The 22,817-nt window shown below is 33.0% G+C and overlaps 2 protein-coding genes across 4 annotated transcripts; both read left to right on the top strand.

The window, feature by feature from the left end:
- Positions 1-1,937: 1,937 nt before the first annotated feature.
- Positions 1,938-7,901, top strand: LOC146906644 (elongator complex protein 6-like). 2 transcript variants are annotated; one of them, XM_085726667.1, is made up of 5 exons: positions 1,938-2,384; positions 3,529-3,601; positions 6,347-6,546; positions 6,627-6,773; positions 7,639-7,901. In XM_085726667.1, exons 1-5 carry the CDS (start codon positions 2,163-2,165, stop codon positions 7,753-7,755), a joined length of 759 nt encoding a protein of 252 aa, XP_085582793.1. In that variant the 5' UTR covers positions 1,938-2,162; the 3' UTR covers positions 7,756-7,901. The 2 variants fall into 2 exon arrangements, with proteins under 2 accessions (XP_085582793.1, XP_085582794.1); XM_085726668.1 differs by having other exon boundaries at positions 1,990-2,384; positions 3,529-3,614.
- A 5,865-nt stretch (positions 7,902-13,766) lies between these two features.
- On the top strand, positions 13,767-19,703 carry LOC146906643 (elongator complex protein 6-like). 2 transcript variants are annotated; one of them, XM_085726190.1, is made up of 5 exons: positions 13,767-14,175; positions 15,318-15,390; positions 18,127-18,326; positions 18,407-18,553; positions 19,426-19,703. In XM_085726190.1, exons 1-5 carry the CDS (start codon positions 13,954-13,956, stop codon positions 19,540-19,542), a joined length of 759 nt encoding a protein of 252 aa, XP_085582316.1. In that variant the 5' UTR covers positions 13,767-13,953; the 3' UTR covers positions 19,543-19,703. The 2 variants fall into 2 exon arrangements, with proteins under 2 accessions (XP_085582316.1, XP_085582317.1); XM_085726191.1 differs by having other exon boundaries at positions 13,769-14,175; positions 15,318-15,403.
- The last annotated feature ends 3,114 nt before the right edge of the window (positions 19,704-22,817 follow it).

Below are 22,817 nucleotides of genomic sequence, written 5' to 3'. Positions count from 1 at the left end.
CCGCGTAATTATACGCTAATCCCCCAGGATTTAACAGACTCTTCTTGATTTGAAACCAAGGATGCAGAACTGACAAGAAGAATTATTTTCAGGAAGATGTAACCCAAACTTAATTGAAAAAAGTTATTTGGTACAAGAGTCTCGTTTCTAACTTTCTATATTCCTTATGAATACCTCAAAAAGTGTATATATAATCTTTACATAAAAGAACGGTTCAGCTATAATTAAATGAAAAATTGTGAGAATAATGACAATTAAGGGTGGCTTGATTGTTTAGCAAAACTTTACGTTACTGTCAAAATAGGAGTAAACTCACTTTAATGCCATAATGTACTATTACTATTATTATTAAATAATTAAATTAAATATTTTCTTCTAAAATATTTTCCACTTAAAATTGAGGGACAAAATATTTTTGAAAACTTTTGAAATATATATTAAATTTACAACAAGAAATACTCCCTTCATCCTATAATATAAGCATAAAAAAAAACTCATTTTCTTTGTCCCAAAATATAAGCAAAAAGAACAAATTTTTATCCTATTTAATCTTGTTTTTTTAAAAAAATAATTTCCAATAAAAACTTTTGTTTATTCTCAGAAAATTAAATGCAAATTACATTCAATTTTCTCTCTCTTTCATTTTTTTCATAAACAATAGCCAATGAAAATTGTTTGTACATCTTCCTAAAAAACTTTTTTCAAAGAAAACACAAAAAACTATACTTCAAATTCTTATGTTTTAATTTTCTTAATTAGTGTTTTTTTTTTTTTGCTTATAATTCGGAACGCATGGAGTAAAACACATTATCATAAATTGTATACAATTGAGAATTGATGATAAAATTATGAAACATAAGTTTTTGCGATTGCACCAAGAATTCAATTTTTTTTTTTAGTATGAACCGGGTAGCGTTTGGCATGCTGGGGTATAATGTCGATTATCCTTAAATGGATATAAATGTTTGAAATATAAACCTTGTTTGAAAAGAAAAAAAAAATTATATTTACATGTTAGAATAAGAAACAATAAGTTAGAAACACAAACATAAGAAATATAAATTGTTACCTGAAGTAGCCTCCCAAATATACGATGAAGGTAAAAGGTCCTTTGTATTGTCTCAAGATATAACAACTCGACGTGTTTGTTGCTCTTATCGGTGAACAATGTATACTTCATACTTTTTAATTAATGTTTATAATATCATAAAAATCTCTTTTAAAAAAAATTGAATTTTTTTAACAAAATGAATTAAAGGTGAATTTATAAGCCCTAAATCTTATAACTTCATATTTAATTCATCATTTGTTAAAAAAATCAAACTTTTGCAAGATAGATTTTTATAACATACAAAACACGACTACAAAAAAATAATACAAAATTTCGAAGGATACACATGATTTTACTTAAATACAAGGATCAAAAGTCGTGACGGAAAACTTTTTGAGAGGATCAAAAGTCGTGACGGAAAACTTTTTGAGGAACCAAAAATTGATGAAAATTTTTATAGAGAGTAAAACTTAAAATTTGAAAATTTTATAAAGACTAAGAACATATTTAACCCTATAAATTAATAAAGTCTACTAGTCCATCTTATACATTTTTGCTTAAGATCCAACATAATAAAATCCAATTGACAAACAAAAGATGAAATTAAAAGACCCTAGCCTAGTTTAGAAGTTCTGGTTCAACTAACAAATACCAAAATTACAAAGTCGAACGTCGTGATCTAAGTTCGACTCAATCTCACAATTGTGTGAATTTAATTTTGAGGAATTAGTCACTTTGGTCCCTGGGAAAAGAGTAGTCACTTTAGTCCCTAAATGCAGAAAAATTGCAAAACAGTCCTTGAATGTAGACTCTGTTGGTCAATTTCGGGGACTAAAGTGACTAACGGAGTCTACATTTAGGGACTAAATTGACTAAAAGAGTTTTCATTCACGGACTAAATTGTCTAAGATAGTCTACCTTCGTAGACTTCAAGGACTATGCTTCACTTACATCCTTCTTTCTTTCTTCCACCCTTCTGCAGCGACCCTAACCAACCACCACACCCTCAACAATCCGCCGCGCCCTCCCACGCCGCCAACACCATTCAGTCACCAGTACCACCAATCCAACCTCAACATTGCTGAGAAAGAAGAAGAAAACCAAGGACACGATGGAGCACAAAGAATTAAACCTTCTGAATGAATCATTAGGGTTTCACAACAACAACCTCTTTGGTCGATTCGTGCTTGTAGAAGACACTGTTGACACAAATGCTGCTTTCGTTCTTCACCATATCCTCAAACGTTCATTCTCTTCTCACCCTTCTTCATCTGTTATCTTCCTCGCACTCTCTCATCCTTTCTCCCACTACGATCGCATTCTCAGAAAAATTGTAATCTCTCTCTCTCTCTCTCTCTCTCTCTCTCTCTCTCTCTCTACATTTGCATTATTCATCATTGTTGTCTCTGCTTGTGTTTATGTTTATGTTTATGTTCTTGTATTTTTCAATTTTGGGAACTTGCTATCTTTTGTTTTCATTAAAATGTTCAATTTTTGTTGTTTTTGCAAATGGGTTTTTTGTTGTCCATGTCCGACACCGGACACCACACATGTGATTACATGTCATTTGCTCAAATTATTATCGGTGTCCACGTGTTAGTGTGTATGTGTCCGTGCTTCATAGGTCTTAACTCTTAAGTAGCTTGGAGCATTTTGAAAGACATTTTGATTAATTAGATTTTTTATCAAGTACTAATTTGATTGAATTGAATCCAATTATAACTATCATTAATATTGGTATTACTTCAGTAACTGTAAATTGTAGCTAAGTCAGAGTTTGACGGATGATTTTTCCTGCTAGAAATCGAACATTGTACTGCCAGTCTATGAAGCAAAGACACAAATACGGAAACTAGTCACACACCGAAACTGACAACACCGATAGTAATTTGCAAAAAAAATGACATAATTCAATGTAATTACATGTGTCGGTGTTGGCGCACCTTCGATCAGAAGTGTCGGTGCAACATAGCTGTCAATAGATATTTTCCATATGGGTTTTGGCTCTAGTATAGTCAGATCACTAAGGTAGAGGAATACCTAGAAAAATTGTAAGTGAAACTATTAAAAAAGATCTAGAAATTAATGAGTTTGATCGGAATGTGGTTTATGATAGAGCATTATGGTGTAATTTGATCCATGTAGTCGACCCCACTTATTGAGATAAGGCTTGGTTGTTGTTGTTGTTGTTTTGCCTCTTGCTTGTTTGATGATATAGTTTGTTTTTTGTGAAACATGTACTCCTTTGACTGGATGATATACCGTGCTGACCAAATTTATAGACATTATGTTCTCAGATTGCTTAGAGTCTATGATAGTTTCGTTATCTATTGTGTGTTTACTTTCTGTCCCTTGAAGCTTTTTTCTGTTACATTTGGTTGTTTATCAGACTAATCACTAATGTATTTTATCTCCATATATATGTGTCTTTTCTGGACTGGATGGTATTTGACAATCTTCTTGGGTGCCTGTGGTAGGGTTGCAACTTGGCTGCTCAAAGAGATAACAATAGATTCTTTTTCATTGACATGCTTATGTTGCAGTTTCCAGGTGAGAAAATCAGGTATCCATGTTTCGATCTTTCATTCCTTTGATAATTAAACTTAGAATATAAACTATATGTGCTAAATATAAGCTACATTAAAAAAAACATAAAAACTCTCACGGAAAACTGTTGATATAAATTAGGGATTTTATCTCTTCTTGGATGAGTCTGATTACGGGTGGCTTGGAAAGGGCTACGTCTAGAAAGGCCGAATAAAGTGTCGTATTGTGCAGCCGCTGGGATGTTGGTTCTCAGGGGAGGTGCTATGATAGGGATTTGGGTATTACGAAGTGCCCAAGTCCCACATAGAGTAGTTTGGGGTGCTCAGTGGAAGATATATGTGATTTCTTTCTCATTGGTAGCTAGCTTTTAAGGGATTGTTCCCCAAGTGCTTGAATACATTTCTATATGCTTCCCCTTTCTTGCCATGCAGGCAAGGTTGTTACAATCCAAATCCGCCGTCACTCCTTACTTTTTTCCCTACATGGTGTAGCGTAGGAGTGCCTTAAGGAAGGCAGATTAATACTTCACCCCCTGCTAGTCCTTGCAGATATTGTATGTTTTAGGCTCTAACTTGAGGAATGGTTTTTGTTGAATAGTTGAATCTGAAATTGGATTTAGTCCATCAGGCTAAAACATTAAAACTGTAGTATAGAGGGTAACTCAAATAGTATATTATTGAAATGTAAGTACACTGTAAGCATACTTGTCTTCAGAGTGTAAAACTAAGTCTTGAGACCCATAGATCCATTATGAGCGTGGTTCCCCCAAACTTTCAGTAATGTAAACTCTATGGCCGATAGCACTTACCTTCAAATTCTACCCACAGGCCTTTACGAAGTTCCTCATGTTTTACGACCCCCTCAATGCTATCTCAAACTTCATGTCAGTAAAAAAAAAACACTATGGTACTGAAATTATCAAACTCAATTAAGCTCTGTTCTTTGAGAAACTGATTTGCTAGGTCAATTCGCCACCATGAAAAGAACCTTGTATATTTCAAGATTTAGGGGAAAATTCCCTTCGTTACATAATATGTGTAATTGTACAACTTTGAGGGTCTGCAAGTTTGCACCTCCGTATGGCCAAAAGACCCCATCACTTTCTCAAATGACTAGATAGATTCTTTCTAATCCCTTCATCTTACTTTAATACATGTTGATAGGAACCTAAAGTGAATGAAGTATTGCAAAAAGAAACATTGTATGTTAATGGAATCAAGGGTCGTATCATAGTGATAATGGACCCTGAATACAGTAACACATAACAAAAATACAGCGAAAGAAGAAAATATAAACTTAGAAAAATAGGGAGCACGTAATCTCTCCCAAAAGTCCCACCCAATTCCAGCCTCCCTCCTATAATTACTACTCTCCTTAAATATAACCCTGTCTGTTGAATCACACGCCTAAGACTTCCCTACTACCAACTCAGGAGTTAGTTTATCATGGAAAACTCATTTTCTCTCTCCAGGTCATGCTTCTTTTCATCGCTCTTCTTCTTTCTCCTCACACATATACTGTAGTTGTTTTAGTGATCCTATAAACACTCCCCTCCTCAGAAAATCCCTTGATCTCAAGGTGAATGTATAGACAACAAGCAGCAACAAAAACTCTTTCCCCTAGGATCCCACTGCTGGAAACACTAGGATCAACGTATATCGGAAGCATAATAATTTTTACGAAGATTCCAACGCTTGGAGTGTGTTTGTAAGAAACCTGATTCCTTTAACCCTACCAGGATTTTAAAGTGAACTCTCAACTTCTTGAAAATAGCAGCAGTTTCATGATTCTGAGATCTTTGGTAGTTGTTCACAGCACTATTGTGCGTGATCATGGAACAGCGGTGCATATTCAAGGTCTGCAGCAGCACTTTTGAATGCGAGGTGGATTTGTTAGGTGTGGTGATTGACAATCACAGCTGTGAATCGTGCTGATTGCATCCTGTCACGATGGCTTCAGGGGCTTCAATTCAAAATGCCCCATATTCCTTTATGTTAATGGTTTTCTCTTTGTTTTTTTTTTGTTTGTCATTTGCCCTTACCCATGGTACAATATCCTTGACAAGATGCTATACGGTGTGTGTAAAGAGCTTTACCTGTACTACAGTACAATGAACTGTACAAATCAACAATATCTAAACATCAAACCAACTTTAACTATAATGAACCCCCTTTGTCCAGCATCCGAAGTCTCCAAGATGCTTAAAACATGGTCTTCTTTTAGGGAACAGTACTATATTGAAAAAACAGTAAGAGAAAGGAAAGAAAAGGAAATCCATTACTGAATATGCAATAGGCTGAGCACCAAAACTAAGTCTATTTATCCCAAAGAAAAAGTATAGTAAGATGTCTCTTCTTAAGGATCCACTATTTGATAACGCTTTCACATAATGCCCAAAATTGCCCCCAAACTATTTTTTCTTAAAACTTTGAAATTGTGATGGTTGGGGCCATAAATATTTATAAAAGCTATTAGAAATGGCTCTAACTTATAAAGTGTGCCATATTAGGTTCTGCAAATATGTCATTCCATGCATAACTGTTTAATAAATGCAAATGTCATTCCATGCATAACTGTTTAAAAAATGCAGTGCTTAGAAGTTAGAACACAACCAAGATAGCCATGCCTCCTTTTATAATTAATATTTTTTTATTTTACTTGAGCGTGGTTACCAAATATTGATATTTAATTTTAGTGTCTGATGGATTGTATACATGACTGAGCAATATCATTTTTATCAATGACTAGATGAAGAAAAACCCAATCACAACGGTTTTGCTGCTGTGTTCGAGAAAATAGAAAGTGTGATCAAGGCACTACCTCAAGACAACATGAAATTTGTCACTATAATGATAGATGATATCTCTTTTCTTCAAGTTGCTGCTAATGGCTCTTCAAATGATGTTTTAGACTTCCTGCACTATTGCTATACACTAACGTCAGAATATGTAAGATAGTATTAACTTTACTCTTTTTCTAATCAATTTCAATATTTTTTTTGTTCTTTATTTATCTGTTCCTATTACAGGGTTGTGCATTCATTGCACTTGACCATAAGGATATTTATTTGAATGAAGAGAAGCCAGCTATTATCTTAGAGATGGAGTACCTTGCTGACATTTTGGTCAAGGCTGAACCATTGACCACTGGTTTGGCAAAAGACGTGCATGGACAGGTATAGTTGTATCATTCTATATAATATGTTCATACTTAAGGTGAACCTATGATTCTACATGTTTTTGAAAATTTTAATGGAGTAAAAATAATCTTAATGAAAACAACCTCTCTTTGACTTCTGAGCCTCTCACAAAACTGGCATTTTACATTTTGATTGAGTAACTTAGCCACTACTTTCCCTTAGTCAAGCATGTAGCTAAGAACGAGTCCTTGTATTTATAAACTTACAGTTCCTGTTTCCATGAAATTTCTCTTCCAAGGGCATATCTTGAACGGACTGGCTCCTGACTCTCCTTATAGAGTTTGATACCCATTAAATGATTCCTTTTTTACCTTCAACCAATTTTTTTGGAAGTGCCTTTTTGATTGATAAATTTACCTATAATTGAAGAATTGATAGTGAACATGTTTTATAAAGAAAAAGCAATATTAGGCTTGAAATAAGTGAAGGTTTTTCTGTTCTTATGCAAGTTGTCTGTTTTTCGTGTTTGATCTTTCTATTATCTTTCTTACTCAATGATCAAGGAATAGTATTTTGCCACTCTTCCAACTTCACATTTTAATCAGTCAAATTATCTATCATCAGTGGCATTGTAATGTTAATGCATGTTCTGGCCGCTACAAGATTAAGGAAAAGGGAGAAAAAGAAGTTATGATTGTTTATCTTCCAATGTTCAATTATGTCGTAATTGTGATACTGCAACTGCAAATTGTTCATGCTTTTAGTTTGCACTGATTCTTTGGATTTATCTTTATCTTGGTGTTATGTAGCAACCGCTTTCTGTTGCAGCATATTATTGATTAAATCAGATCAAAGTATTAACTTCCATTGACTCTGTTTTGTTGGTGATCTTATTATGCAGTTGATGGTGTTGCATAAACAAACACAACATGGAATTGCACCCGTTAAGATTCACAATTTTCACTACAAGATCAAGGAAAATAGCATCGATTGTTTTTATCCTGGCACAAAAATCTAATGTTATCAAAATGCTTGTACCTGTGTAATCTTGAAAAATGAGAATGATAACACATCTTTTTTTTTGCAGTTTATTGCATTTGGAAAAATTGTTATCCTCAATTTTCAATTAGTATCATTAATTTTAGCACAGTCTTTTCAGATTCATTCAATAACATTTTACAGACTTAGTCTCCTCCCTTCTACCATAATATAATATTGAGAAATCAAAGACAGAAGTCTCTAGATTTTTCTTTATACCTGAATCCAAAATTATATGTCCCACTCATTTTTTTTCCACGTTTCACACCACACCATAATTTATGTATGTTTATGTTACACATTTTTTTTTTTTAAAAAAAGTGTACCATAAACATACTATGAGAATGAGCTTTGGTACCACGGTTGTAATACTACATTTGATTACAGTGAAGCTAGACACTAACTTTTATGCAAAAGCCTTTCATTAAACAATTTCTTCAACGGAGCTTCGTAACGTTCATCTCTTTTCTTTAACTCTTTCTCACCATGTAACCTTGAAAGTTTCTCCGTTTCAAGCTCCTCTTGAAGCTTTTGTCTCGCCATTTCAAAAAATAAAAGCTTTCTCACACATTGTTCGTAATTTAAAAAATAAAAGTAATTCCTCTCATCCCTTCCCCTCTTAAACCCTCAATCCAAACACACTGTATATCAAATTTAAATAGTTATGATTTGTTGATGTATCGTATTGTAGTTTCAGGAGTGGGTATAGAGAAACACATCATCCATCCATATCTTAAGAAAGAGGAGTTGGTTTCTCTTAGGAGTGGCCACAATTTAACAATTTGCAATTTGGTTAAATAAACCTATAAGTTAAAGGGATTCAATTCAAATATATGGAGGTTTATTCTATTGTTGTTTCTCTATACCCACTCTATAACATTATAGTCTGATCTATATTGAAATGTGGATTATTAAGAGAAAGATATCAGATTAAGTGTCTGATTGTTGTTAGTATCTAATGTGTGTGTATGGTTTTTATGGTGTTTCTTTGTTGTATGTCATAGAAGACAACATAAAGAGAATTATACAACATTTTAAAGAAGACAACATTTCTTACTTCAACTGAATGTGTTGTTTCACACATGTTTATTGAAGCTTGTTGTTCCCACTTCAGCCTTGACTATAAAACACCTGGAAATTACACATTTACCCCCATCGGTAGTTAACTGCCCCTGGATTTACACTAAAAAAAATAAAACTCCGGCAATTAACTGTCGCAGCACAAGGAATTTAGACAATTAACTACCATCGAGTGAGTTCTTCAGTAAAGTCAAAAGTGGAAACAACAATTTTCTTGTTCATTTCTTACTTCAACTGAATGTGGTGTTCCACTTAATTTGGAGTTCTTCCTAATTAAGCATTTGAGCCCTGTATTTTCTCATTAAACCCCCTAATTGCTTCTTTGAATTTTATTTTTACATTCTTAAAATTTAAGATATAAAAAAAGTTATTAATTATCAAAGTAAGAAAAATTGAATAAATTACTAATTGGTTGTTGATTTTGTAAGGTGCCTTCAAATTGGTCTCTAAGATTATAAATATTTTAAAAATGTCTTTGACTTGGTCTAATTTTACTCATTAATCCCTGTGACAGTAATGTTAAGGCTAAATTTAAAGTAAATTGTTAAAAAAAAATTATAGACCAAATTGATCGATCAACTTAACTATTTAATAGAATCAAAAATCTTTTCTTGGCCAAAAAAAAAAAGAATCATAAATCTTTTTGAAATATTCACAATTTTATTGACCTATTTTGTAGCATTTTACAAAGATAGAGACTAATTTTGTTGTTTACTCAAGCAAAATCACATAAACAAAGACACAATCACAAGTACATCGTTGCACTTTTAAGATTCTACTATGCATGGTTGGGTTTGTGTGTATGAGCGAGTAAAATTGGTGTGTATATTTTTACTTTTTTCTTTGATTAATTTAATCTTTGTGATGATACAAATACTTTAAATTCCACTGGTTGATCCTGGTGATGAAAGAATGGGGAATATGCATGTATGTTCAAGTTTTGCATCGTGTACTTCTATTTTGTCCACATAACATTGTTATTATTCAAGTTTTAAGCTCAATTATTGAAATCTTATCTTATGTATAAACGCAAAATAAAATATTATTGGATACTACTTTTTCCATCTATTGCTTCTGTTTTATATATGTCTTCTCCGCTCAATGTTTTATATATGTTTTCTCCTTTGCTCAACATTTCCTATGAAATTTTACAGTTGAAATTCTTCTCTTTACTTTTCTTTTGGTGCTTATATATTTTTGTTTACGCGTCGCTATTTTTTTCCTTGAAATTAAAGGGAAGCGAACCAAGATACATGAAGAAATGCATGGGTTACATTTAAAGAAAATATGTTTAATGAAACAAGGTCAATCAAAAAACTCTTAGGATTTGAGAAAGTCTAGAGAAATTAAATTCAAAGCAATTCAAATTATTCGACTGAATTGGCTTCATTTTTAAATGTTTTTGTTTGGATAGAATGCTAAATAATCCCATTGTTATTATTTTTGGGCTATTGAAATTTTTGGGTCAACGTTGAAAATTGAAAAGTTGGGGCCAGTTTGCAATTTTTGAAAATTTTAAGGGCCAATTTGTATTTTTTAAAAATTTTGATGGATCAATTTATAATTTTTTAAAAAATTAGGCGTCAATTTGTAATTTTTGAAAATTTTGAAAAATACGAGGACTAAAATGTAAATTTGAAATCATCTTAACACACTATTAGTATTAGGAATCCTCTAAATTTAGGTGTCATTTTACGTGGCATTTAGCCTGGGAAAGTGATCTTTTTTCCCATCATGGGAAAGCTTTTTCTGACCATTAGATCAACTAAAGAACACATATTTATTATGGTCTCTCAGTATTTAATCTAACCCTTCATCTTTCCTCCTTCGGTCCTTCCCCCACCTAACTGGATCTGTTCCAACTGCAAACCAGGCTCCTTCTTCTACCTCTTACCATCATCACTGTTGTCTCTCCCTCTTCCTCTCGTCGGCGCCGCCCCTCTCCGCCGATCTACCCGCGACTCTTCCCCTAAACAAAAACCAAAACCAGAAACAACACATTCAACATCTAGATCCAAGTCTGGAATAAAAAAAATAAATCAAAAAATCATATATTTTTGTTCAATGGGTCATCGTAAATACCATTATCAAAACCATGATGAACAAATTATTAAAAGTATGATTATTTTTAAAAGCATAATCTAGAACCAAATTCTTAAAAATTTGTAAACTTATTAACTTTAATTTTAATTTGTTATTATACGTTCCCCATGTTAGCAGGCTTGGTCAATGTTTCAATTGGTAGCTGGATGAGATTTGGTAACCAGAAATAGGAAACAACACACACATGTTTTGAACAAACGGTTATGGGTTTAAAAAAGATTGGGATTTCAAAGAATGAAGAATTCTGCTTGGGTTAACAAGTTGTTAATGTTGATGTTTTATGAGTTTGTGATGATCATGTTGATGATGGCTGCATGAGAACATAGGGGATGGAAGCAAACGCTTTTGTTTGGTAGTGGTGGTGGTGGTGGTGGGTGAATGGGGAAACGGAAGAGAGAAGGGTGGAAGATTATTTGATTCCTCTGTAAAAATTCCAGATCTAGATGATGAATAAAGTGTAGGTAGACCATGATAGGATCAATACACCTCTTTAATCCAATGGTAAAAATTCAACTTTTCCATCATGGGAAAAAACTTCACTTACCCAGGCTAAATTCCACCGTCATTTTAACACACTATTAGGTGTTATTTGAAATCCTCTAAATTTAACTTGGTCAAAACACTTCATAAATTTCCATCATTTCAAAAATTCTCCAAATTATTATCCAAACAATAGAATTTACTTAAAATTATTTAAATTCCCTCAAAAAATTATATTACCTCAAAACATTCCCTATTCAAACACACTATTAGGATTTGTTGGACATCAAAGATCTTAAAAAAAAAAAAATATTGCTCTTCAATCGAAATGGAAATGACATTTGTTACGCGATGACAAGGCTTTGTGAAAAGAAGTGTTGAAGGCAAAATATGGACGAAGACTCAACTATCCCAATAACATTTTTTCTAGAGATAAATTCAAGTGTCAATCTCTATTCATCATGATTTTAAACTCTTCTACATGGTATTAAATAAATTATATTTGTGAATGACATATTATATATTAATTTATACAACGAAACATAGTCAAATATACACATATGTTAATGCAATAGAAAAGGCAGACAAACGAATGCACATCTGAACGCTAGTGTATAAAAGTGATACCCCTTAAAAAAAATGTATAATAATGGTATTGTGGTGGAAATAGTTTAGTGGTAAAAGTATGATTCCTTCTATAGATCCCCCCAATAGTTAAGTCCCCTTGCGTGACTTATATAACAATCGAAATCTCTATTTCTTAAAGGGATTTAATCCTTTATTGCTCTCAACTAAGGATTTGAGAAATACTCCCTTCATCCTATAATATAAGCATAAAAAAAAAACTCATTTCTTTGTCCCAAAATATAAGCAAAAAGAACAAATTTTTATCCTATTTAATCTTGTTTTTTTAAAAAAATAATTTCCAATAAAAACTTTTGTTTATTCTCAGAAAATTAAATGCAAATTACATTCAATTTTCTCTCTCTTTCATTTTTTTCATAACCAATAGCCAATGAAAATTGTTTTTACATCTTCCTAAAAAACTTTTTTCAAAGAAAACACAAAAAACTATACTTCAAATTCTTATGTTTTAATTTTCTTAATTAGTGTTTTTTTTTTTTTTTTGCTTATAATTCGGAATGCATGGAGTAAAACACATTATCATAAATTGTATACAATTGAGAATTGATGATAAAATTATGAAACATAAGTTTTTGCGATTGCACCAAGAATTCAATTTTTTTTTTAGTATGAACCGGGTAGCGTTTGGCATGCTGGGGTATAATGTCGATTATCCTTAAATGGATATAAATGTTTGAAATATAAACCTTGTTTGAAAAGAAAAAAAAAATTATATTTACATGTTAGAATAAGAAACATAAAGTTAGAAACACAAACATAAGAAATATAAATTGTTACCTGAAGTAGCCTCCCAAATATACGATGAAGGTAAAAGGTCCTTTGTATTGTCTCAAGATATAACAACTCGACGTGTTTGTTGCTCTTATCGGTGAACAATGTATACTTCATACTTTTTAATTAATGTTTATAATATCATAAAAATCTCTTTTAAAAAAAATTGAATTTTTTTAACAAAATGAATTAAAGGTGAATTTATAAGCCCTAAATCTTATAACTTCATATTTAATTCATCATTTGTTAAAAAAATCAAACTTTTGCAAGATAGATTTTTATAACATACAAAACACGACTACAAAAAAATAATACAAAATTTCGAAGGATACACATGATTTTACTTAAATACAAGGATCAAAAGTCGTGACGGAAAACTTTTTGAGAGGATCAAAAGTCGTGACGGAAAACTTTTTGAGGAACCAAAAATTGATGAAAATTTTTATAGAGAGTAAAACTTAAAATTTGAAAATTTTATAAAGACTAAGAACATATTTAACCCTATAAATTAATAAAGTCTACTAGTCCATCTTATACATTTTTGCTTAAGATCCAACATAATAAAATCCAATTGACAAACAAAAGATGAAATTAAAAGACCCTAGCCTAGTTTAGAAGTTCTGGTTCAACTAACAAATACCAAAATTACAAAGTCGAACGTCGTGATCTAAGTTCGACTCAATCTCACAATTGTGTGAATTTAATTTTGAGGAATTAGTCACTTTGGTCCCTGGGAAAAGAGTAGTCACTTTAGTCCCTAAATGCAGAAAAATTGCAAAACAGTCCTTGAATGTAGACTCTGTTGGTCAATTTCGGGGACTAAAGTGACTAACGGAGTCTACATTTAGGGACTAAATTGACTAAAAGAGTTTTCATTCACGGACTAAATTGTCTAAGATAGTCTACCTTCGTAGACTTCAAGGACTATGCTTCACTTACATCCTTCTTTCTTTCTTCCACCCTTCTGCAGCGACCCTAACCAACCACCACACCCTCAACAATCCGCCGCGCCCTCCCACGCCGCCAACACCATTCAGTCACCAGTACCACCAATCCAACCTCAACATTGCTGAGAAAGAAGAAGAAAACCAAGGACACGATGGAGCACAAAGAATTAAACCTTCTGAATGAATCATTAGGGTTTCACAACAACAACCTCTTTGGTCGATTCGTGCTTGTAGAAGACACTGTTGACACAAATGCTGCTTTCGTTCTTCACCATATCCTCAAACGTTCATTCTCTTCTCACCCTTCTTCATCTGTTATCTTCCTCGCACTCTCTCATCCTTTCTCCCACTACGATCGCATTCTCAGAAAAATTGTAATCTCTCTCTCTCTCTCTCTCTCTCTCTCTCTCTCTCTCTACATTTGCATTATTCATCATTGTTGTCTCTGCTTGTGTTTATGTTTATGTTTATGTTCTTGTATTTTTCAATTTTGGGAACTTGCTATCTTTTGTTTTCATTAAAATGTTCAATTTTTGTTGTTTTTGCAAATGGGTTTTTTGTTGTCCATGTCCGACACCGGACACCACACATGTGATTACATGTCATTTGCTCAAATTATTATCGGTGTCCACGTGTTAGTGTGTATGTGTCCGTGCTTCATAGGTCTTAACTCTTAAGTAGCTTGGAGCATTTTGAAAGACATTTTGATTAATTAGATTTTTTATCAAGTACTAATTTGATTGAATTGAATCCAATTATAACTATCATTAATATTGGTATTACTTCAGTAACTGTAAATTGTAGCTAAGTCAGAGTTTGACGGATGATTTTTCCTGCTAGAAATCGAACATTGTACTGCCAGTCTATGAAGCAAAGACACAAATACGGAAACTAGTCACACACCGAAACTGACAACACCGATAGTAATTTGCAAAAAAAATGACATAATTCAATGTAATTACATGTGTCGGTGTTGGCGCACCTTCGATCAGAAGTGTCGGTGCAACATAGCTGTCAATAGATATTTTCCATATGGGTTTTGGCTCTAGTATAGTCAGATCACTAAGGTAGAGGAATACCTAGAAAAATTGTAAGTGAAACTATTAAAAAAGATCTAGAAATTAATGAGTTTGATCGGAATGTGGTTTATGATAGAGCATTATGGTGTAATTTGATCCATGTAGTCGACCCCACTTATTGAGATAAGGCTTGGTTGTTGTTGTTGTTGTTTTGCCTCTTGCTTGTTTGATGATATAGTTTGTTTTTTGTGAAACATGTACTCCTTTGACTGGATGATATACCGTGCTGACCAAATTTATAGACATTATGTTCTCAGATTGCTTAGAGTCTATGATAGTTTCGTTATCTATTGTGTGTTTACTTTCTGTCCCTTGAAGCTTTTTTCTGTTACATTTGGTTGTTTATCAGACTAATCACTAATGTATTTTATCTCCATATATATGTGTCTTTTCTGGACTGGATGGTATTTGACAATCTTCTTGGGTGCCTGTGGTAGGGTTGCAACTTGGCTGCTCAAAGAGATAACAATAGATTCTTTTTCATTGACATGCTTATGTTGCAGTTTCCAGGTGAGAAAATCAGGTATCCATGTTTCGATCTTTCATTCCTTTGATAATTAAACTTAGAATATAAACTATATGTGCTAAATATAAGCTACATTAAAAAAAACATAAAAACTCTCACGGAAAACTGTTGATATAAATTAGGGATTTTATCTCTTCTTGGATGAGTCTGATTACGGGTGGCTTGGAAAGGGCTACGTCTAGAAAGGCCGAATAAAGTGTCGTATTGTGCAGCCGCTGGGATGTTGGTTCTCAGGGGAGGTGCTATGATAGGGATTTGGGTATTACGAAGTGCCCAAGTCCCACATAGAGTAGTTTGGGGTGCTCAGTGGAAGATATATGTGATTTCTTTCTCATTGGTAGCTAGCTTTTAAGGGATTGTTCCCCAAGTGCTTGAATACATTTCTATATGCTTCCCCTTTCTTGCCATGCAGGCAAGGTTGTTACAATCCAAATCCGCCGTCACTCCTTACTTTTTTCCCTACATGGTGTAGCGTAGGAGTGCCTTAAGGAAGGCAGATTAATACTTCACCCCCTGCTAGTCCTTGCAGATATTGTATGTTTTAGGCTCTAACTTGAGGAATGGTTTTTGTTGAATAGTTGAATCTGAAATTGGATTTAGTCCATCAGGCTAAAACATTAAAACTGTAGTATAGAGGGTAACTCAAATAGTATATTATTGAAATGTAAGTACACTGTAAGCATACTTGTCTTCAGAGTGTAAAACTAAGTCTTGAGACCCATAGATCCATTATGAGCGTGGTTCCCCCAAACTTTCAGTAATGTAAACTCTATGGCCGATAGCACTTACCTTCAAATTCTACCCACAGGCCTTTACGAAGTTCCTCATGTTTTACGACCCCCTCAATGCTATCTCAAACTTCATGTCAGTAAAAAAAAAAACACTATGGTACTGAAATTATCAAACTCAATTAAGCTCTGTTCTTTGAGAAACTGATTTGCTAGGTCAATTCGCCACCATGAAAAGAACCTTGTATATTTCAAGATTTAGGGGAAAATTCCCTTCGTTACATAATATGTGTAATTGTACAACTTTGAGGGTCTGCAAGTTTGCACCTCCGTATGGCCAAAAGACCCCATCACTTTCTCAAATGACTAGATAGATTCTTTCTAATCCCTTTATCTTACTTTAATACATGTTGATAGGAACCTAAAGTGAATGAAGTATTGCAAAAAGAAACATTGTATGTTAATGGAATCAAGGGTCGTATCATAGTGATAATGGACCCTGAATACAGTAACACATAACAAAAATACAGCGAAAGAAGAAAATATAAACTTAGAAAAATAGGGAGCACGTAATCTCTCCCAAAAGTCCCACCCAATTCCAGCCTCCCTCCTATAATTACTACTCTCCTTAAATATAACCCTGTCTGTTGAATCACACGCCTAAGACTTCCCTACTACCAACTCAGGAGTTAGTTTATCATGGAAAACTCATTTTCTCTCTCCAGGTCATGCTTCTTTTCATCGCTCTTCTTCTTTCTCCTCACACATATACTGTAGTTGTTTTAGTGATCCTATAAACACTCCCCTCCTCAGAAAATCCCTTGATCTCAAGGTGAATGTATAGACAACAAGCAGCAACAAAAACTCTTTCCCCTAGGATCCCACTGCTGGAAACACTAGGATCAACGTATATCGGAAGCATAATAATTTTTACGAAGATTCCAACGCTTGGAGTGTGTTTGTAAGAAACCTGATTCCTTTAACCCTACCAGGATTTTAAAGTGAACTCTCAACTTCTTGAAAATAGCAGCAGTTTCATGATTCTGAGATCTTTAGTAGTTGTTCACAGCACTATTGTGCGTGATCATGGAACAGCGGTGCATATTCAAGGTCTGCAGCAGCACTTTTGAATGCGAGGTGGATTTGTTAGGTGTGGTGATTGACAATCACAGCTGTGAATCGTGCTGATTGCATCCTGTCCAGGGGCTTCAATTCAAAATGCCCCATATTCCTTTATGTTAATGGTTTTCTCTTTGTTTTTTTTTTTGTTTGTCATTTGCCCTTACCCATGGTACAATATCCTTGACAAGACGCTATACAGTGTGTGTAAAGAGCTTTACCTGTACTACAGTACAATGAACTGTACAAATCAACAATATCTAAACATCAAACCAACTTTAACTATAATGAACCCCCTTTGTCCAGCATCCGAAGTCTCCAAGATGCTTAAACATGGTCTTCTTTTAGGGAACAGTACTATATTGAAAAAACAGTAAGAAAAAGGAAAGAAAAGGAAATCCATTACTGAATATGCTATAGGCTGAGCACCAAAACTAAGTCTATTTATCCCAAAGAAAAAGTATAGTAAGATGTCTCTTCTTAAGGATCCACTATTTGATAACCCTTTCACATAATGCCCAAAATTGCCCCCAAACTATTTTTTCTTAAAACTTTGAAATTGTGATGGTTGGGGCCATAAATATTTATAAAAGCTATTAGAAATGGCTCTAACTTATAAAGTGTGCCATATTAGGTTCTGCAAATATGTCATTCCATGCATAACTGTTTAATAAATGCAAATGTCATTCCATGCATAACTGTTTAAAAAATGTAGTGCTTAGAAGTTAGAACACAACCAAGAGAGCCATGCCTCCTTTTATAATTAATATTTTTTTATTTTACTTGAGCGTGGTTACCAAATATTGATATTTAATTTTAGTGTCTGATGGATTGTATACATGACTGAGCAATATCATTTTTATCAATGACTAGATGAAGAAAAACCCAATCACAACGGTTTTGCTGCTGTGTTCGAGAAAATAGAAAGCGTGATCAAGGCACTACCTCAAGACAACATGAAATTTGTCACTATAATGATAGATGATATCTCTTTTCTTCAAGTTGCTGCTAATGGCTCTTCAAATGATGTTTTAGACTTCCTGCACTATTGCTATACACTAACGTCAGAATATGTAAGATAGTATTAACTTGACTCTTTTTCTAATCAATTTCAATATTTTTTTTGTTCTTTATTTATCTGTTCCTATTACAGGGTTGTGCATTCATTGCACTTGACCATAAGGATATTTATTTGAATGAAGAGAAGCCAGCTATTATCTTAGAGATGGAGTACCTTGCTGACATTTTGGTCAAGGCTGAACCATTGACCACTGGTTTGGCAAAAGACGTGCATGGACAGGTATAGTTGTATCATTCTATATAATATGTTCATACTTAAGGTGAACCTATGATTCTACATGTTTTTGAAAATTTTAATGGAGTAAAAATAATCTTAATGAAAACAACCTCTCTTTGACTTCTGAGCCTCTCACAAAACTGGCATTTTACATTTTACATTTTGATTGGGTAACTTAGCCACTACTTTCCCTTAGTCAAGCATGTAGCTAAGAACGAGTCCTTGTATTTATAAACTTACAGTTCCTGTTTCCATGAAATTTCTCTTCCAAGGGCATATCTTGAACGGACTGGCTCCTGACTCTCCTTATAGAGTTTGATACCCATTAAATGATTCCTTTTTTACCTTCAACCAATTTTTTTGGAAGTGCCTTTTTGATTAATAAATTTACCTATAATTGAAGAATTGATAGTGAACATGTTTTATAAAGAAAAAGCAATATTAGGCTTGAAATAAGTGAAGGTTTTTCTGTTCTTATGCAAGTTGTCTGTTTTTCGTGTTTGATCTTTCTATTATCTTTCTTACTCAATGATCAAGGAATAGTATTTTGCCACTCTTCCAACTTCACATTTTAATCAGTCAAATTATCTATCATCAGTGGCATTGTAATGTTAATGCATGTTCTGGCCGCTACAAGATTAAGGAAAAGGGAGAAAAAGAAGTTATGATTGTTTATCTTCCAATGTTCAATTATGTCGTAATTGTGATACTGCAACTGCAAATTGTTCATGCTTTTAGTTTGCACTAATTCTTTGGATTTATCTTTATCTTGGGGTTATGTAGCAACCACTTTCTGTTGCAATGCATTATTGATTAAATCAGATCAAAGTATTAACTTCCATTGACTTTGTTTTGTTGGTGATCTTATTATGCAGTTGATGGTGTTGCATAAACAAACACAACATGGAATTGCACCTGTTAAGATTCATAATTTTCACTACAAGATCAAGGAAAATAGCATCGAGTGTTTTTATCCTGGCACAAAAATCTAATGCTATCAAAATGCTTGTACCTGTGTACTCTTGAAAAGTGAGAATGATAGCACATCTTTTTTGTTGCAGTTATGGAAAAATTGTTGTCCTCAATTTTCAATTAGTAACATTAATTTTAGCACAGTCTTTTCAGATTGATTCAATAACATTTTACAGATTTAGTCTCCTCTCTTCTACCATAATATAATATTGAGAAAAAGCAAGGTCTCTTATTTAACACATCCTCTTTATTTTTTTAGTTGCCCAAAATTCCTTTTATCTGATAGTGATTCTCTCAGAAATCAAAGACAGAAATCTCTATAGGTTTTTCTTTATACCTGAATCCAAACTTATATGTCCCACTCCTTTTTTTTCACTTTTCACACCACACCATAAATTATGTATTTTTATGTTACACACAAGATTTTTTTTTTTTTTAAAAAAAGTGTACTATAAACATTCTATGAGAATGAACTTTGGAACCACTGTTGTAACACTTTAGACATTTGATTACAGTGAAGCTAGACACTAATTTTTACTTGGATGCACGAAAAAGCCTTTCATCAAACAATTTCTTCAACTCAATGTTCATCTCTCTTAGAACTAAAGCAGCGTCTTTATCATCAGCTAAATCAGTTTTCAATTTCTTCAAGAGATTCATAACTTTCCTGATCTTTCTGACAAAGGTTCCTCTCTTTTCTTGAACTCTTCATCTGCATGTAACCTTGCAAGTTTCTCCATTTCAAGCTCCTCTTGAAGCTTTTGTCTCCCCATTTCAATGTTGTCTGAGTCCAACATATCTATCTACTCACCAAAACTGCTTCAACAAGATCTGAGATCGTCATTTCTTCTTCTAAGTTATGAGGTTCTATCACATCTGTTCCAACTTCAGCTTCAACTCAATCAAGAATCACGTGGTTGGTTGGTGGAAGATGACCCGTGTTCGATTTTGGGTTGAATGTTCATCATATGGCGTAAAAATGCAAACCTTGGTAGAAAAAATGAGTTTAAGTGAAAAAACTGAAATGGTGCTTAAAAGCAGAAGAAATAAAGGGAAAAAAAAAGTAATAAAATTCCAGGCTAAGGTAAAATCTCATCTGGAATAGGATTGAGTAATCTCACCTTGAACAAGATTGAGTAGGTCACAAATAGTCCATTAGATAGAAATATACAGAAGGCTAAAACTATGGATATCATTTGATCTATATAACCAATCCCACCTATTGAAATAAGCTTTAATTAATTGTCACAAATCAAAATTAAAACTAGTTTCAAAATAACGAATTCATAGTACTAAATTTGAATATTCCTAAGGTATCCCATATATTGCAGCAATGTTTTACCATGTGGAGACTCTGCAGTAATGGGATATTTACTACCAAGTAGGTGAAATTGGATAGCATGTCCGGGGTTCGAACCCCGAACATGTCCAAGGTTCGAACCCCCCACTTATTCACCTTGAAAAAGGTGAATTTTGGCCACTAGATAGCATATGTATGTAAATAACAAATTCAGATAAAGCCACACTTTACCCTAGTGGAATCTTAAGAGATATATAAGTACAAATTAAATTGCTAATCGATTAATAATAGTAAAAAACATAGTAATTTATGTGACAATGAAGACAACTCTCTTATGGTTACACTTACACCTCTAGTAACTATTTACACAAGCAGAGGTTTAAGGTATGATCACAAGTTCACAAGAAAAATATATTTTACGACTATTTTATAAGTTATTCCAAAGTATTGAGTCTTACTAGTGCGTATTTTTGTTTCATGTCTCCTTTCTTTTGCCTTCCTCTTTATTTTTGTATGCTCAATGGTAATTTCAATTGTTTTAATCTCTTTTTCAATAATAAATTATAAAAATATCTCAAACAAGCACAACAACCTTCTTTGTTTAAAATTAATCAGAATAAGCAAAATCAACTTACTTTACTATTCTTGCAAAGAATAAAACGCCAACAAACTCAAATAACACTATTGACGACATTTCCATTTTTAAGTATCACAAGATTCGAGATATATAATTGTCTCCTTCATTCTTCTTTTCATACATTTAAGTATAAGTAAATATAACAACTAAAGGTTGAACTATAAAAAGTTCTTCATCTTAAAGTATATGTTTTCGTCATGATGGATGGGAGTTGTACATATGCCTTTTTAAAGTTGCAAGTGATATCTCACAATACACTTCATTAAAGACCTTAAGTTGTGAAAAATAGTAAAGAGAAATTTTATAATACGCTATACATTTTCGATGACATTATCTCTTTGTATGCTATTGTGTTTGTGTGTTGTCATAATATGCAGGGTCAGCCATTGACATAACTCTATGAAGTCGTGCCTTCAATTTATGGAGGCCTCAAATATTTGATGGTTGGTCAATATGCCTCTTGGATTGCTCGCAAGCCCTTCGAATATGTCTCGATTGGTTTTTTTTTGTGTGTAAACTACAATCAAGTTGTACTTCTCGATCAACTATTTCAGAAAATGTGAGCAATTTGAGGGGTTTATTGAACAATCATCCAAAATTTTCTTTCAGTTAATTTATAATTGTTCAACTTACCCTTAATTTATTTCTATTAGGGATCCATTTTTGATATTAGGGCAGAGCCTCCAATTTGATTGGGACGACCCTGATAACATGAATGAACAGATGAAAAAAATTTGCATCCTCTTTTTGATAAATAAAAATTCAACTCATAAGATTAAACATCTTAAACAAATTTAATGTCTCACATTACCACAATATAAATTAGCGATGCCAAAAAAGAGTAAAACAAATTTGATCTAAATTTTCAATTAAAAAGCATAAGTTTTTTTAACCATTATTGACACTTCAAACTTCTTCTTCTGACAATTATTTGCAAATGATATCTCATAGCACACTTTACTAAAGAATTAACCTTGTAAAAATTAGCAAAAAGAAAGTTTATACAATATAAGTTTTCAGTAACATTGCCTCTATATGATATTCGTGTGTTATCATAACAAGATGAGATAATTTTCAAATATTCTCACCCTCTTTTGGATAAATGAAAATAAATATGAAAAATAAAGCATATAAAACAAGTTCGGTGTCTCACATCATCACAAGAAGAAAAAAAAACTAATGATGTCAAATAAGGGCAAGAAAGAACTTGACCTAAATTTCTAGTAAAGAAGTCAAAGTTTCATAACCTTTGCTGACATATCAAACTCATTATTTTGACAATTAATTGCAAGCGATGTCTCGTAGTAAACTTCTTTAAAGAATTTTGGTTGTGAAAGTTAGTAAAAATAAAGTTTACA

Source organism: Medicago sativa, chromosome 7 (assembly GCF_051527215.1).
Source record: "Medicago sativa cultivar Bolivia chromosome 7, Bolivia_mono, whole genome shotgun sequence".
Lineage (NCBI taxonomy): Eukaryota > Viridiplantae > Streptophyta > Magnoliopsida > Fabales > Fabaceae > Medicago > Medicago sativa.
The sequence above is the reverse complement of the archived record's forward strand: the minus strand, read 5'-3'. Positions and strand labels throughout refer to the sequence as shown.